This window comes from Stenella coeruleoalba (genome assembly GCF_951394435.1).
Source record: "Stenella coeruleoalba genome assembly, chromosome: 9".
Taxonomy (NCBI): Eukaryota; Metazoa; Chordata; class Mammalia; order Artiodactyla; family Delphinidae; genus Stenella; species Stenella coeruleoalba.
The window spans coordinates 36,850,118-36,869,226 of record NC_137155.1 but is presented as its reverse complement, the minus strand read 5'-3'; the positions used below and the strand labels follow the sequence as shown (position 1 = coordinate 36,869,226).

The 19,109-nt window shown below is 36.8% G+C and overlaps 1 protein-coding gene and 1 long non-coding RNA gene across 2 annotated transcripts in view; both read right to left on the bottom strand.

The window, feature by feature from the left end:
- The window catches only part of LOC307191686, a 28,570-nt gene extending 13,382 nt beyond the window's left edge, over positions 1–15,188 (bottom strand). The window contains exons 1-2 of the long non-coding RNA XR_013829819.1: positions 14,635–15,188; positions 3,742–3,838 (exon numbers count right to left, since the gene is read on the bottom strand). This is a non-coding gene — a long non-coding RNA (uncharacterized lncRNA). The remainder of the gene's footprint in view (positions 1–3,741; positions 3,839–14,634) is intronic.
- Positions 15,189–15,410: 222 nt separating this feature from the next.
- The window catches only part of CRPPA (CDP-L-ribitol pyrophosphorylase A), a 305,209-nt gene continuing 301,510 nt past the window's right edge, over positions 15,411–19,109 (bottom strand). Inside the window, exon 10 of the mRNA XM_079931750.1 lies at positions 15,411–18,919. Within this exon, the coding sequence (XP_079787876.1) occupies positions 18,815–18,919 (105 nt within the window). The 3' untranslated portion in view covers positions 15,411–18,814. The remainder of the gene's footprint in view (positions 18,920–19,109) is intronic.

Here is a 19,109-nt window from a genome sequence, read left to right as displayed (position 1 = left end):
ATTACAACAAGCAACTCTATGCCAATAAAATGGACAACCTGGAAGAAATGGGCAAAATCTTAGACAAGCACAACTTCCGAGACTGAAACAGGAAGAAATAGAAAATATAAACAGACCAATCACAAGCACTGAAATTGAAACTGTGATTTAAAATCTTCCAACAAACAAAAGCCCAGGACACATGGCTTCACAGGCGAATTCTATCAAACGTTTAGAGAAGAGCTAACACCGACCCTTCTCAAACTCTTCCAAAATATAGCAGAGGGAGGAACACTCCCAAACTCATTCTACGAGGCCACCATCACCCTGTTACCAAAACCAGACAAAGAAGTCACAAAAAAAGAAAACTACAGGCCAATATCACTGATGAACATAGATGCAAAAGTCCTCAACAAAATACTAGCAAACAGAATCCAGAAGCACATGAAAAGGATCATATGCCAAGATCAAGTGGGGTTTATCCCACGAATGCGAGGGTTCTTCAAAATACATAAATCAATTAATGTGATACACCATATTAACAAACTGAAGGAGAAAAACCACATGATCATCTCAATATATGCAGAAAAAGCTTTCGACAAAATTCAACACCCATTTATGATAAAAACCCTGCAGAAAGTAGGCATAGAGGGAACTTACCTCAACATAATAAAGGCCATATACGACAAACCCACAGCCAATATTATTCTCAGTGTGAAAAACTGAAACCATTTCCACTAAGATCAGGAACAAGACAAGGTTGCCCACTCTCACCACTATTATTCAACATAGTTTTGGAAGTTTTAGCCACAGCAATCAGAGAAGAAAAAGAAATAAAAGGAATCCAAATGAGAAAAGAAGTACAACTGTCACTGTTTGCAGATGGCATGATACTATACATAGAGAATCCTAAAGATGCTACCAGAAAACTACTGGAGCTAATCAATGACTTTGGTAAAGTAGCAGGATACAAAATTAATGCACAAAAATCTCTTGCATTCCTATACACTAATGATGAAAAATCTGAAAGAATAATTAATGAAACACTCCCATTTACCACTGCAACAAAAAGAATTAAATACCTAGTAATATACCTACCTAAGTAGACAAAAGACCTGTATGCAGAAAACTATAAAACACTGATGAAAGAAATTAAAGATGATACCAACAGATGGAGAGATATAGCATGTTCTTGGATTGGAAGAATCAACATTGTGAAAATGACTATACTACCCAAAGCAATCTACAGATTCAATGTAATCCCTATCAAACTACCAATGGCATTTTTCACAGAACTAGAACAAAAAATTTCACAATTTGTATGGAAACACAAAAGATCCTGAATAGCCATAGCAATCTTGAGAAAGAAAAACGGAGCTGGAGGAATCAGGCTCCCTGACTTCAGACTATACTACAAAGTTACAGTAATCGAGACAGTATGGTACTGGCACAAAAACAGAAATACAGATCAATGGAACAGGATAGAAAGCCCAGAAATAAACCCACGCACATATGGTCACCTTATTTTTTATTTTTTAACAACTTATTGGAGTCTAATTGCTTTACAATGGTGTCTTAGTTTCTGCTTTATAACAAAGTGAATCAGATATATATATATATATATATATATATATATATATATATATATATATATATATCTTCCCTCTTGCATCCCCCTCCCTTCCACCCGGTCACCTTATTTTTTTGATAAAGGAGGCAAGAATATACAATGGAGAAAAGACAGCCTCTTCAATAAGTGGTTCTGAGAAAACTGTACAGCTACATGTAAAAGAATGAAATTAGAACACTCTGTAACACCATACACAAAAATAAACTCAAAATGGAATGAAGACCTAAATGTAAAGTCAGACACTATAAAACTCTTAGAGGAAAATATAGGCAGAACACTCTATGACATAAATCACAGCAAGATCCTTTTTGACCCACCTCCTAAAGAAATGGAAGTAAAAACAAAAATAAGTAAATGGGACCTAATGAAGCTTAAAAACTCTTGCACAGCAAAGGAAACCATAAACAAGACAAAAAGACAACCCTCAGAATGGGAGAAAATATTTGCAAACGAAACAACTGACAAAGGATTAATCTCCAAAATGTACAAGCAGCTTATGCAGCTCAATATCAAAAAAACAAACAATCCAATACAAAAATGGGCAGAAGACCTAAATAGACATTTCTCCAAAGAAGATATACAGATTGCCAACAAACACATGAAAGGATGCTCAACATCACTAACCATTAGAGAAACGCAAATCAAAACTACAATGAGGTACTATCACACACTGGTCAGAATGGCCAACATTAAAAATCTACAAATGACAAATGCTGGAGAGGGTGTAGAAAGAAGGGAACCCTCCTACACTGCTGGTGGGAACGTAAGTTGATGCAGCCACTATGGAAAACAGTATTGAAGTTCCTCAGAAAACTAAAAATAGAATTACCATATGATCCAGCAATCCCACTCCTGGGCATATACCCAGACAAAACTGTAATTCAAAAAGATATATGCACCCCAATGTTCATAGAACCCCTATTCACAATAGCCAAGACATGGAAACAATCTAAATGTCCATCAACATATGAATGGATAAAGAAAATGTGGTACATATATACAATGGAATATTACTTAGCCATAAAAAAGAACAAAATAATGCCATTTGCAGCAACATAGATGCAATTAGAAATTATCATACTAAGTGAGGTCAGAAAGAGAAAGACAAACACCATATGATATCACTTATATGTAGAATCTAAAATATGACACAAATGAACCTATCTACAAGATAGAAACAAAGTCACAGACATAGAGAACAGACTTGTGTTTGCCAAGGGGGAGGGTACTGGGGGAGGGATGGAGTGGGAGGCCGGAGTTAGCAGATGTAAGCTACTGTATGTATTGATAGAATGGATAAAACAAGGTCCTACTCTATAGCACAGGGAACTATATTCAATATCCTATAGTAAACCATAATGGAAAAGAATACTTTGAAAAGAATGCATATATATGTAAAAACAAAATAAAATAGGAATGAACCACTATATTCCCCAATCAAATCAACATTTAAAGAAAGGATACAGGGACCTGGGTCATTTTGCTAGTCTTGATTGCTGGCCTTTTAGGGACAGTGGGGACTGATGGCTGAAGATTAGAGGGGCAGTTCTGATGCTCTGGTGCTTCTTGTGACCCAGGTTCTTTGTACACCCCTGATGCAAGAGGAACCTGAATAATGCCAGAGGTTGACTTTTATTCCAACCACACAGGACTGGGGCCTGAAATCAGGGATGAGTTGATTTTTTAAAAAATAGATATTTTTTGACATATGAATTAATAAATTGAGATTCTAACATATTACATAGGCTTCAGTGGATTCTTAGATATCATTTGATTTATATATTCTCTCTTGCTCAGCCAGGCTGTAAACTAAACTTGACAATTTATATCCCAACAGATAAAGGCTTAACTAAAGGATTGTTGATACTGCTGCTAGACAGAAATTAAATTTTATACCTGAAAGGGACCTTAGCAGATTACCATTATATTTAATATAAGCTGGAGTTAACGAGAGGACTAAAATTTAACACTTAGCCTCAAGAAGATTTCATCTTAAAAGTGAACAGAGGTGTATAAAGAAAACATTTCAATATAAAATATAATTGGTAATGAACATGCTAAAGATAATGATACCACTAATTTCACTTTTACCATATCACTTTCCATTGCCATGATTTTCATTTGTTTCTCACCTTTCCAGAAAAAGTGTCAAAGAGAATAGGCATCCTGCCTTATCTCTTTGTAGAATGCCTTGATCTCCCTGTAGAATTTCCATGGGACCCAGAGATCCTGAACATAAGAGATGTTTAATAATTAGGGACCAGGATGTGGTCTGGTATGTAGTTCTCATGTTAATACCAGGAGATACACATCTACTGCTAATGACTAACTCTGACAGTTGGCCTGAAGCCCATAGAAGAATGAGAATCAAAACAAAAATACACAACTGAATAAATAGATTCTAAAATTTTTATCAACGTATCTATTATTAGTCATTTTTTTATTGTAATTTAGATAACATTTAGATCCTATTGATGAAAAGCCGTGTAGGGGGGAATTAAAAACTACAGGATTGTGGTCCTGCCTGTGCCACTTACAAGCTATGTGATCGTAGGATCTTCACTTGGCCTCTAGGAGCCTCAGGCTCTTTTATAAAGTATGGAACTGTGTTCTCAAGAAAGGTACATGAGATATGCAAAATTTATATGGCAAAGAGTAAAACACACTTAATGGTAATTACTACTGAATAACTAGGTGGTCTCCAAAATACTCTTTTACCACAATAAAGATCACAAAGGAAAAAAGCAGTCTTTTACATACTTTGTCCACTCCTGTGTTACTTTGTATAATTGTCTTCTTTAATTTATTCAAGGCTCTTAACATATTTCTCCCGGGGGCGTCCCCTGGTGACACAGTGGTTAAAAATCCGCCTGCCAATGCAAGGGACACAGGCTCGATCCCTGGTCTGGGAAGATTCCACATGCCGCGGAGCAACTAAGCCCGTGAGCCACAACTACTGAGCCTGCGCTCTAGAGCCCACGAGCCACAACTACTGCGGCCTGCGCATCTAGAGCCTGCACTCCGCAACAAGAGAAGCCACTGCAATGAGAAGCCCGTGCACCACAACGAAGAGTAGCCCCTGCTCGCCGCAACTAGAGAAAGCCCACGTGCAGCAACGAAGACCCAATGCAGCCAAAAAATAAATTAATAAAAATAAATTAATTAAAAAAATATATTTCTCCCAGATAGATATGAACTATTTTCGAGGAAAAAAAATCTTTTTGACAGTGTTACAAGTGGACCATGGATGAGACTAAAAAATTCAGACCTTGGGAAATGTATCAATATTCACACTATTCTGTGTTTAACAGCAAGTTAAACACAAGCATTTCTCTTGAAGAGAATGGATGACAGCGCTATCACCCATTCTGGGGAGTGTCTAATTGTAATACAAGGAATAAGCTAAGTCCTTTGGATGGGGATATACTAGAGAGTAGACACTGCTTGCCGTATGGTCCAGGAGTAGTTGGGTCCAAACACCCAGGAATCTACAGTACTTCTGGTAGGGAGCCAAGCGGAGACAGGCCTCCCTCTCTCTGCTTCTCTTTAGTGGTACATGTCCCTGTAGCAACAAAAACATGATCGCAGTTTCAGGGAGAGTCCAGCCTCTACCTCCTGGAACTGCATGCATCTGTGATCAAGCTCTCTGAGTGAGCTGGAAGAGCATTTAAGACCAATACTCTGAACGCCAGTACAGTCCCTCCTAGGGGGCTGCTGTGGGACACACAGGGATGCTTCAGACTGCAGACGGCCGTGCCCAGGAAAGTGGTTTTCTCATGAAGGTAATAATAGCGTGGTGACAAGATGAAAAATAAAGGGTAAAAGAAACTAAGGTACTTAGTCTACAGCATGCATGAAATTGCTGGGGAGGATACTGTGATTCAGGTTAGTTTCTGACAGAAACCATAAGGGTTCATGTTTTAATTTGGGTTTAGAAAAAAAGCATGTAAAATCATTTTCACATCACAGGCTAGTGAAGTCACCAATATTAAAGTTGTACAATCACAAAAATTGTGTTGAATCTGCATTGCCAATGAGTATTGTTAATTGTGTATAATTATGACTATGTATTTATTATGTATAAATATGTACAACATATTTTCTCTATTTTTCCCAATTTGAGATAAACCTGGCTAAATCAGTAATACCTAACCTCTACAAGTTCTTCTTGTATGTGCATACAAAACATAAGCTTACAATGCAACTGTTTTAGAACAACTCTTTCAAGAAAATGTTGACATAAAAATATGTGTATATGTGTATATTGCTTTTCTCTTTCTCTACATTCTCATTCTTCCTCTACACATACACAATCAAGAAGAAATTCACAAGACATCATAATGGGGGAATTAAATTTTGGGGTCTTTCTTAAGAGAAAGGTTTACATTTAATTTTTTTTTTTTTAATGAATGTATTTATTTATTTATGGCTCTGTTAAGTCTTCGTTGCTGTGCGCAGGCTTTCTCTAGTTGTGATGACCGGGGGCCACTCTTTGTCTCTGTGCGCAGGCTTCTCATTGTCGTGGCTTCTCTTGTTGCAGAGCACGGACTCTAGGCGTGCAGGCTTCAGTATTTGTGGCACTTGGGCTCCGTAGTTGTGGCTCGTGGGCTCTAGGAGCTCAGGCCCAGTAGTTGTGGCACACGGGCCTAGTTGCTCTGCGGCATGTAGGATCTTCCCGGACCAGGGCCCGAACCCGGGTCTCCTGAGTTGGCAGGCAGATTCTTAACAACTGCGCCACCAGTAAAGCCCTACATTTAAGTTTTAACTCTGGTTCAAAAGAAAAAAAAATTGAAAAGACCACAATTTTCAATTCATACACCAGAGAGTTGCAAGAAGCGAACAGTGTGTATCAAAAAGGCTCTACTGGAAAAATCCCCAACCTATCAAACTGTCCTTCACTGTATTCACAGATTTATGCAGATGTGTAAAGAGGTTCATTCACTCTTTATTAACTGTAAAGATAGATAATTGACATTATATATATTTTGCGTACTAAAAGAATATAAAAGAATGGCTTCAGAATTGAAGGTTTGTTTGATATTAAGCCATACTTAGAAGTTAGTAAAATAAAATTCTATCTAGGCAACACATATAGCTTTGGGAAGGAGTAATATTACGCATAACTCCATGATTAATCCAAATCTTTTAATATCCTTTAAGATTCTCAAACCAGAGCCAAGAATATTTGGTCTATAGTTGATTCTCTCTGCTATCTTTTTATAGCATATTGCACGTAATCTTAAATTCCTGATTTATGGTAGAATTTATGGATATTCCCACTGGGATACTAAAGCTCTTAATTTGTTTACATATTTTGGCTTTTTTCCAGATTTATGTGACCAGTAACTGATCCAAGAAACAAACAGGCGGAAATGTCTTTGAATAGCATTCTTTTACTATCAGGTCATACACATCTCCATTGAGTAAAACAGGCCACTGAATTCCTGAACTCGGCAGTTCAATAATACATTTTTAAAACTCAGGTGGGATGAAAGAGAATGATTTTCTATTCAAACAAGAAAAGAAAAAGGAACTATGAACTTAACAGGGTCTTAAAAACACATACACAGGATGGAAAAGGAATTCCTCCAAACTACTGAAAAAAATTAGTAACACAGATTTTATCATCTATTTCCTCCTCCTCAAAGGGATGTTTTGTTATCCACTTAGACTGAAGAGCTTGCTTTCAATTAAATTAAGTGCTCAGATGTAAAGAATAGAAAAGGAAAAAAAAAAAAAGAAAAGAAAAAGCTTTCCAGTTTCATTAGGTCCCATTTGTTTATTTTTGTTTTTATTTCCATTTCTCTAGGAGGTGAGTCAAAAAGGATCTTGCTGTGATTGACACCATAGAGTGTTCTGTCTATGTTTTCCTCTAAGAGTTTTAGAGTGTCTCTCCTTATATTTACGTATTTAATCCATTTTGAGCTTATTTTTGTGTATCGTGTTAGGGAGTGTTCTAATTTCATACTTTTACATGTACCTGTCCAGTTTGCCCAGCACCACTTATTGAAGAGGCTGTCTTTTCTCCACTGTATATTCTTACCTCCTTTATCAAAGATAAGGTGACCATATGTGCATGGTTTATCTCTGGGCTTTCTATCCTGTTCCACTTATCTATATTTCTGTTTTTGTGCCAGTACCAGACTGTCTTGATTACTGTAGCTTCATAGTATAGTCTGAAGTCAGGAAGCCTGATTCCTCCAGCTCCGTTTTTCATTCTCAAGATTGCTTTGGCTATTCGGGGTCTTTTGTGTTTCCATACAAATTGTGAAATTTTTTATTCTAGTTCCATGAAAAATAGTGGTAGTTTGATAGGGATTGCATTGAATCTGTAGATTGCTTTGGGTAGTAGAGTCATTTTCACAATGTTAATTCTTCCAATCCAAGAACATGATATATCTCTCAATCTATTTGTATCATCTTTAATTTCTTTCATCAGTTTCTTATAATTTTCTGCATACAGGTCTTTTGTCTCCTTAGGTAGGTTTATTCCTAGATATTTTATTCTTTTTGTTGCAGTGGTAAATGGGAGTGTTTTCTTAATTTCACTTTCAGATTTTTCATCATTAGTGTATAGGAATGCCAGAGATTTCTGTGCATTAATTTTGTACCCTGCTACTTTACAAATTCATTGATTAGCTCTAGTAGTTTTCTGGTAGCATCTTTAGGATTCTCTATGTAGAGTATCATGTCATCTGCAAACAGTGACAGCTTTACTTCTTCTTTTCCAATTTGGATTCCTTTTATTTCCTTTTCTTCTCTGATTGCGGTGGCTAAAACTTCCAAAACTATGTTGAATAATAGTGGTGAGAGTGGGCAACCTTGTCTTGTTCCTGATCTTAGTGGAAATGGTTTCAGTTTTTCACCATTGAGGAGGATGTTGGCTGTGGGTTTGTCATATTTGGCCTTTATTACGTTGAGGAAAGTTCCCTCTATGCCTACTTTCTGCAGGGTTTTTATCATAAATGGGTGTTGAATTTTGTTGGAAGCTTTCTCTGCATCTATTGAGATGATCATATGGTTTTTCTCCTTCAATTTGTTAATACGGTGTATCACGTTGATTGATTTGCCTATACTGAAGAACCCTTGCATTCCTGGAATAAACCCCACTTGATCAGGGTGTATGATCATTTTACTGTGCTGTTGGACTCTGTTTGCTAGTATTTTGTTGAGGATTTTTGCATCTATGTTCATCAGTGATATTGGCCTGTAGTTTTCTTTCTTAGTGACATCTTTGTCTGGTTTTAATATCAGGGTGATGGCGGCCTCATAGAATGAGTTTGGGAGTGTTCCTCCCTCTGCTATATTTTGGAAGAGTTTGAGAAGGATAGATGTTAGCTCTTCTCTAAATGTTTGATAGAATTTGCCTGTGAAGCCTCTGGCCCTGGGCTTTTGTTTGTTGGAAGATTTTTAATCACAGTTTTTGCACAGCAAAGGAAACCATAAACAAGACCAAAACACAACCCTCAGAATGGGAGAAAATATTTGCAAATGAAGCAACTGACAAAGGATTAATCTCCAAAATTTATAAGCAGCTCATGCAGCTCAATAACAAAAAACCAAACAACCCAATCCAAAAATGGGGAGAAGACCTAAATAGACATTTCTCCAAAGAAGATATACAGACTGCCAACAAACACATAAAAGAATGCTCAATGTCATTAATCATTAGAGAAATGCAAATCAAAACTACAATGAGATATCATCTCACACCAGTCAGAATGGCCATCATCAAAAAATCTAGAAACAATAAATGCTGGAGAGGGTGTGGAGAAAAGGGAACACTCTTGCACTGCTGGTGGGAATGTGAATTGGTTCAGCCACTATGGAGAACAGTATGGAGGTTCCTTAAAAAACTACAAATAGAACTACCATATGACCCAGCAATCCCACTACTGGGCATATACCCTGAGAAAACCATAATTCAAAAAGAGTCATGTACCAAAATATTCACTGCAGCTCTATTTAAAATAGCCTGGAGATGGAAACAACCTAAGTATCCATCATCAGATGAATGGATAAAGAAGATGTGGCACATATATACAATGGAATATTACTCAGCCATAAAAAGAAATGAAATTGAGCTATTTGTAATGAGGTGGATGGACCTAGAGTCTGTCATAGTCACAAAGAGAAAGACAAATACTGTATGCTAACACATATATATGGAATTTAAGAAAAAAAAATGTCATGAAGAACCTAGGGGTAAGACAGGAATAAAGACACAGACCTACTAGAGAATGGACTTGAGGATATGGGGAGGGGGAAGGGTAAGCTGTGACAAAGTGAGAGAGTGGCATGGACATATATACGCTACCAAACGTAAAATAGATAGCTAGTGGGAAGCAGCCGCATAGCACAGGGAGATCAGCTCGGTGCTTTGTGACCACCTAGAGGGGTGGGATAGGGAGGGTGGGAGGGAGGGAGACGCAAGAGGAAGGAGATATGGGGATATATGTATATGTATCACTGATTCACTTTGTTATAAAGCAGAAACTAACACACCATTGTAAAGCAATTATACTCCAATAAAGAATTTTTTAAAAAATTGGAATTGCACATAATTTTCACGTCACAAAATCTTCTTTTCTAACCACTGAAAATGTAAAAACTTCACTAACAAATAATAAACCCAATTTAAAAATAAAAAAAAAAAAAGAAGTTGTGGCACATATATACAATGGAATATTACTCAGCCATAAAAAGAAATGAAATTGAGTTATTTGTAGTGAGGTGGATGGACCTAGAGTCTGTCAAACAGAGTGATGTAAGTCAGCAAGAGAAAGACAAATACCGTATGCTAACACATATATATGGAATCTAAGGGGAAAAAAATGTCATGAAGAACCTAGGGATAAGACAGGAATAAAGACACAGACCTACTTGAGCATGGACTTGTGGATATGGGGAGGGGGAAGGGTAAGCTGTGACAAAGTGAGAGAGTGGCATGGACATATATACACTACCAAACGTAAAACAGATAGCTAGTGGGAAGTAGCCGCATAGCACAGGGAGGTCAGCTTGGTGCTTTGTGACCACCTAGAGGGGTGGGATAGGGAGGGTGGGCGGGAGGGAAGTGATATGGGAACATATGTTTATGTACAACTGATTCCCTTTGTTATAAAGCAGAAACTAACACACGCTTGTAACGCAGTTATACTCCAATAAAGATGTTAAAAAAAATAAAAAGAAAAAGCTGACATACCAACCAACCAACCAATTTCAATAGCCCATTTAATAATGAGGCAGAACAAAGAACAAAATGGATAGCTCCAAAATGGGAAAGCTCCAGGAACCTCATTTAATCTACTAGATGCTTTCCCAAACCTCATCCAAATAACCCAATTATTACAGTCCACATACTAGTGGAAATTCTTACAAAATTGGCCTCCATGTGAAATCTCAAATCATGTTTCCACTCAGGTCAAAAAGATCACTAGGATTGCCTTGTGGAAGCTTTTGCCTCTGGCTTAACTGCAACTTTGCAAAATGGAAAATGAGGGAATGCATCCAGGTAAAATTCTGGATGCAGATTTTAATCAGATTTTTTAAAACCTCAAGTAAAGAACAGTCCCTCCTAGTTGTAATCCAATTCCCTGAAACAGTATCCAAGGTAAAATCAGAAATTCTGGATTTCTAGACTCAGTTTGGCTTCCAGTATGCTGGGTGATCATGAGCCCTTAATCTCTGCATCTGCCCTTTTGTAATTGTCATACCACAAGGTTGATACAGACCTACCTCACAGAGACCCTGCAAGGATTAATTAAGGTTAAACAAGAAGAGAAAAGTGCATTAGATAATCCAGGCTTCGTCTATGCTGCTAAATAGACCCAGATGTTTTAACACCTGTTCAGATTATTTGGTAGCATCGTCACAAAGTAGAGTAATTTGCATAATGCATTTCAGCTGTAAAGACTTCTAAAAAATATCCAATTACTTTTATTTTTATTCTATAGTACTTTCATTAGCAACAGAAAACCTGATTTTTTTCCTCAATACACACTAACATGTTAAAGTCAGATTTTGTGTTTTGTGTTGCACAAATTTAGACGTGAATCTTTTTTTTTTTTTTTGCAGTACGCGGGCCTCTTACTGTTGTGGCCTCTCCCGTTGTGGAGCACAGGCTCTGGACGCGCAGGCTCAGCGGCCGTGGCTCACGGGCCCAGCCGCTCCGCAGCATGTGGGATCTTCCCGGACCGGGGCACGAACCCGTGTCCCCTGCATCGGCGGGCGGACTCTCAACCACTGCGCCACCAGGTAAGCCCAGATGTGAATCTTTTATCTGCTGGTGTTAATGTATATTTTAATAAAGCCTTAAAATTAAAAAAATAAAAAACCTTATATAAAAGTTATTTAAGGACTCATCATAAAACCCTGCACGATTTTTTTTAGGTTACTTTTTTTTGGGGGGGGGTGTGTTGGGTCTTGGTTTCTGTGCGAGGGCTTTCTCTAGTTGTGGCAAGTGGGGGCCACTCTTCATCGTGGTGCGCGGGCCTCTCGCTATCGTGGCCTCTCTTGTTGCGGAGCACAGGCTCCAGACACGCAGGCTCAGTAGTTGTGGCTCACGGGCCTAGTTGCTCCGTGGCATGTAGGATCTTCCCAGACCAGGGCTCGAACCCGTGTCCCCTGCATTAGCAGGCAGATTCTCAACCACTGTGCCACCAGGGAAGCCCCTAGGTTACTTTTTAAGTCCTGGCAATCCAACATCATCACATGTAGTCATCAGAGTCCTTTCTCAATCTTCACAGAAAATACCATTTGTAATATTTCATTTACCTAATCAATATTTATTGAGAAAGCCAAACTGATCAATGTTATTTCACCAACTGCAAAATTCAGGTTTCAGCTCCGTGTGTTAAAAAAGAGTTCAGATTATTTATCCATTCACGGACTCAATGTCGGGCACATATTTTGTGCCAGATATTATTCTAGACAGTCACTAGAAGGTATCATATGAAGATTCAAAGTTCTTGCTTTTATATAATTTAAATTCTAATGAAGAGGCAAAACTTAGAGATGTGAGTAGTAAAGGAAATTCTTTTTAAGGAACTAATTATTAGACTGATGAGCAAATTGAAAGAAAAAGAGCTGGTTATTCGAATATTTAAGAGGACAAAACTTCTGACTGAGGAGACACTATATTTGTTTTTGGACACCAATGACAGCATAGGAAAAATCAAAATTGCATAATGAGTTTTTCAATTTACAATAACACCAGGAAAGAGTAAATCACAGCAAAGAAATGTGGAAGGTGTTTGTAAAGGCTGTAATTTCCAACACAGGGTTCAGCCCACTCTTTGCTGGTGACTCAAAGTGGGACTTCTCCTTTGAATAATATTATTTGAAGTTTTAAAAAATTTATCTTTTTTGATTGAAGTATTATTGACATACAACATTATATTAGTTTCAGGTGTACAACATAATGATTCAATATTTGTAGACACTGCAAAATGATGCCACGCTATGTCTAGGTACCATCTGTAACTACCATCTGTAACTATACAATATTACAAATTCTTTGTCTTGTCGTAATTACTTTCAAGATTTACTCTCTTAGCAACTTTCAAATATGAAGACATTTTTAAAAATCGCAGGTTCTAATATTCCAGATATGAAGAGAAAAAATTCCTGGCTCTGCTCAGGTCAAGCTCATCACACTGACACCGTTCACCCCAAATTTTCCCACTGAGCAAACACTGTGAACATTCATGCTTAGGGAAGTCTCATGACAAGGGAAGACTTCACACTTCCTCCTGCCTGGGCATTTCTCTAGACCTTCCTTTCTCTTGTAAAGACAGTGAATGGATTTCAACTTCTCTTTTCAGGTCTTGTGTTGCTGAGGTGCAAATGTCTGTATGCAACTGTGGTTCATCAAGGAAGTATTTCCTTCTACTTTTTCATCTTCCACTTTTGTTATCCAAATATGCCGATCATGCATTGCCTGAGGAAATCCCAACAACTTCAGAGCTCGCAGAGATCACCATCTCTGTGAGTGATAATAACTGTATGTGAGTATTAGTCTTTGTATGTTTTACTGGCACATGCAGATCCAAGGATGTTCTAAAATATGTTTGTGTGTTGGGGGTAGCAATGCACAAAGGAAAGGAAGAGTATAGCAACACTAAAAGGTAATGGGCTTTACCCATTTTCTTTCTCTTGCTATTAACGAAAATAAAATTGAGATTCCCATCTTTGAGAGTCATTCTTTAAGGGATCTTAAAATAGTATGTTTTACAGACTCACAGACTTAGAGAACGGACTTATGGTTACCAGGGAGGAAGGATGGGGGAGGGATATATTGGGAGTTTGGAATTGATGTGTACACACTACTATATTTAAAATAAAATGCTGTTCCATGGGGAAAAAAATAGTATGTTTTATAATATTATAAAGAATCATGCTTAGGAATATAAGCTCCAAAGTTAGATAACCAAATTTGAATCACATTTTGCCCACTTGGTGCTGGAATGACTCTGTTACTCAAAGTTATTCAAAAGGTATGTGCCTTAGTTTCTTCATCTTTTAAATGGAGACTGGTATACTACCTAGTACATGAAGTTATTATGGAAAAAAAAGTTATGTACATGCAAAAGTACTAAGAACAGTTTCTGGAACACAGTAATCATTCAACAAATGTTAGCTATTTCTACTATCTATTATTTTAGTAGCCCGTATTTTAACTCAATGTCGTTTCAGGCCCAAAAAAGTTTAACTTCTTTTGAAAACTTTTCTATAACATTCAGGTCTATTTTCCTCCTTCAGTAACTACTAACTAGGGAAGGAGGCATCCAGAGAACATTCTAATACTTTGGGATCATTGCCCTAACCAACAGTTCTCCTGGTAAATGTTCTGCTTTAGCAAAATGTGTGTCTCCAGATATATCCTAGACTTGTGAGAGCAAATGTACCACACACTGCCACAGATCTTCTTTCCTTGCTTACCAACTGGTGTTCGATAAAATGATTCAAAATTCAGTACTAGCAAAAAAAAAAAAAAAAAGCCAATGAGCATTTATTGAGCTCACCTGTCTGCTGGAGACCCTGTTGATCTCAGCTGGGCTTCTGCATCCATTTGTTAATTAGCTGGAGGTCAGGTGATCCCAGCTCTCATTTTCCTTTGGGAGGCAGCAGGCCAGGCGGAGTGTGTACATCATGGTGGTGGCAGAAGTGGGAGAGAGCAAGCAGCAACATGCAGGGTCTCTTAAGCCTAGTCTCAGCGGTGCACTGCCACTTGTGACTCACTCTGTTGGTCAAAGCAGGTCACAGGATGAATCCCAAAGTCATGAAGTGGACATATATTCCTCATATGGAAACTAAATGGAGGGAAAGAATATTGCTAAAAAGTAATTCAACCCACCACACCCATGCAGACATTATTAAGTGGTCACAATATTCTTTTCCACTGTGCCTAAGTATAGCTTTTATATCCTTAGCTGCCACAGTAATTGCTGGTAAACCTGCTAAATATGAGGGAAAGAGAAAAAATCTGAGACTTCTGGTTTTGCAAATTTTTAATATATTTTACAGAATAATATATCTGAATCTCAAATTCTATTTTCCTCTAATGTAAAAGATCACACTTATATTTTGAGAATGTTCTATTCAGTTATTCAGTTGAGACTGAGTCAGTTTGAAAAATATGTACATATACACTAAATATCAATGAAAATTGTCATTAGATTTTAAAATATCAATAATTTAGTTATCACTTACCTACATTTTGTTGTGTAAAGAGAACATTTAAAATATTTAATGGTAGTTTCTTACTTTTCATTGAAAAAGATCCATACCTTTTCACAGTTTTGAAACTAAAACCATACAAGAACATCTATTAATGTTACAATGCCAAACACCAGCTACACAGCCACTTCTTGTCCACGTATTTTAAACCATATTAATAAACCCTAAAACAATATGTATTTTTCATTTATTCTGTTTATTTTTGAATTAAACTTTTAAAACAATTTCAATCTTTCTTATCTCAAATGGCTTTCTTCACATTTTAATTAAACTATTATCATTTGTTTTCTTGATATAGTTTCAACATTAAAATGAAGTAATATTTACATATTTAACATAAGAAAATGTAGTACTACAACTTGATTTTTATAAAATCAATATTGTATTTATATATATATAAAACATAAAATTTGATAGGTATAATTACAGATGACCCTCGAACAACACAGGGATTAAAGCCGTTGACCCTCCCAGCAGTCAAAAATCTGTGCATAATTTATAGTAAGTCTTCTGTATCCATGGTTCCTTCCTAGCTACTGCTGAAAAAAAAACACGTATTGGACCAGTGCAATTCAAACCTGTGCTGTTCAAGGGTCAAATGTACAGTAAACTAGCATAGGAAAAGAGCGTTTTCCTGGTAAACCAATGCAAAATGCTTAAAGTGACCACAATAAGAATGGCTCTCGGTAGACTATAGGGGTCTGAGGTCTTGGTAGAATACAGGGGTCTGACTTTCATCTGTAGATGAGTCTATTTGCAAGAAGTCATCTCTCAAATTGAGCACTCTCGTGAAAAAAAAAAATACTACCTCTTACCAATACGTCATTAATCAAACTACCGATCGCGCTGAGTTAACTTCCTAAAAAGGTTAACTTTAAATTGCATGTAATTAAGTAGCATACATTTAAAAAGAAAACAGCCTTTCCACAAAATTTGCACAGGTAGAAAGCAATTTCAGCAACCCTCAGGCATACTTAGTATAATTTTTAAAGGGATTTTGAAAAGTAAAGTGAAAATGGACAGTTTTCATGAAAGTAATTAAGTTTCCCAAAGTGGAGATGAATATATAACTGTAAAGTTGCCTCTAGATCTCTTAACAAATAAAAAAATCAATTAATTTATCTTTCCTTCCTGGCCAATAATTCTCTTCATTCCCTTTATCCTTAGCTACAATTTCTGTATGTTGGAAAGATGGCTGGAAAGCCAAAAGCTTCAGGACTTTCCTCAGGTCACTGGACTGATCTGTCCCTCCTCGTCCATTCCTCCAACTCTCATTCGGAGCCCCTGGCTCATTTCCGAAGGCCTCTCTGCTGGATATCCTTTGCCTGCAATCATTGTTATAGAGGAAATGAGCTTAAAACTTATTCTCCGTGGTCCTGAGTTTAACATGTGTCTTTGGAGAAGGTAGTGAGGATCCCTGAGCCTCAATTTCCATCTAAATTGTAAAGGATGTGAGGATATTTCTTTAAATTATTTTCAATGCTGTGAATCACTTTGTAAACTATAAAGAAAAAAATTAAAATGCCATAATGATGATGATGATGATGATGATTTCAGACATCGTCATCTTAGTATTTTATTAACTAAATCTCATAACACTAAATGTTTACAATTGCCTAGGGTAAAGGCATACTAACTGTCCCAAGATAAATTCTTGTCTGGTATAATATTCCCTTCTGTTGAAATCTAAGGTAACTCAGTCAGCACTCAACAGATACAGTGATGCTTGTGCCAGAGACTGCCTAGTTTCCCACCACGTACCTAAAGGCACTGATTTTCTCCTTAAAATCTTCGTAACTTTTCCCCTTTTGCCTTTATGAGCACATTTCAAATTCTTAAAACATTTCCACCTGAAGATGTCAAAACACACACCTATGACCTTTTACAATGTAGCCAACCTGCCTTAACGACAACAGACATTCTAACCAAAATCCACACACTGCCCATATATTTCCACCCTCAAGATTTTTAATTAAATGATTTATTTTATATTTCTTAACATCCCTAGAGAAAGAGAGAAAAAGTGGCAAGCACAGGAATTGAGATCTAAGCCTACATTCATTCAAACAACACATTTCATTTAGGAAAATGAATTGCAATAATTACTTCATTTCCTCTATATTCTACTCACTATTATTTAAATGTAAAATATAAACTCTCCTACTATTATGGATACTTGAGAAATGAAGGCAAAATCACCCAACATGTTAAGAAGAGACTGCACAAGGTAGATATTTTGTAGTCTATCTTTTTTTTTTTTTTTTGCCATACGCGGGCCTCGCACCGTTGTGGCCTCTCCCGTTGTGGAGCACAGGCTCTGGACGCGCAGGCTCAGCAGCCATGGCTGACGGGCCCAGCCGCTCCGCGGCATGTGGGATCTTCCCACATCGGGGCACGAACCCGTGTCCCCTGCATCGGCAGGCGGACTCTCAACCGCTGTGCCACCAGGGAAGCCCTCATAGTCTATCTTTAACTGAAAACATTTCATGCAATTTTTATAGTTCCCACGTGCAGCCTAAGCCCTGGCATAATCTGATCTATGTGTTTTTATGAAGTGTGTATATAGAATAAAAGGCATCTCTAATGACTGGATTGACAAAACTGTAAAATATAAGGTAAGGGAAAAATCATCAATATTTAAGATGTATATACCAGTGGAAATTTGAAAGAATAAGAACTCGATTTAAAAAGGCAGCAGTTATCCGTATCAAAAGAAAATTATTTTATGTGCAATGGACTCTCTTCCTTTTAGAAGACTAACTTAAGATTGACCAAAATAACGTCACTTTCATGAAGCTTTCCAGTCTTCTTTTAAAGTTATTCAGAAAAATCAGAAGCCTTTAAAAATAATGTAAGTCAAAACTATATTTCATAAACCAAGGAAAACATACAATTTTAAAACATTAGAAAAGCAGGAGATTACATCTCCTTTAGAGATCTAGGGTAATGTGAGGCTAATGGTACAGATACTCAAACCAGAGTTCACTGCTATCTCCTCTTTTTTTTTTTAAGGTGTGAAAAATTGCAATGCAATTCAAAATAACCCATGGAGAGAGGATAATGTTAGAATTAACAATACTCATTAATCTTATTTATTAGTTTCATTATAGTGTGATTTACTAATTAACAGAGAGATAATAGTTGACATTTCCTAAATTCTCATTCCTTGGAGAATTAGCTGACTCATCATTATTTCTATTTTACCTTTCATGCCTTTGTGAAAAGGCACACATTCTTTATGTGAAGGCTATTATTTTCCACTTATCTGTTCTTTTCCGGTTTAAGCAATTTATATTTGACATGCATAAAAAGTTTTCAAGTTCACCTAAGCATCACATCCTCCAAATTATAAAAGACATAAAATACAACTTAAACATTCTACCATATACAATTCGGAGAGAAGCACAAAAGAGATACTTAGGTAAATATTTCTAAGAACACAGTAGGTAATTTTCTTCATGTTCTTTATGCTACCAGTAGTTGACCAATGAGTCCAGAATTTCTTTCTTTGATTAAGGCAGCAATAATGGTGGCACCTTGCCTTAAACTTTCCTGTAGCTTCTGTTCATCCTGAAAGAAAAGATAAAACAATAATTATTTTAGAAAGAAAAGGTATCAACACATTAAATTTAATAAGGACCTACTTTTCTTTTTTAAAAAAATTTACTTTTGAAAAACTTTATAAACATAAATACATTGTATAAGTTTAAGGTGTACAATGTGACGATGTGATATACATATATACAGCAAAATTATTACT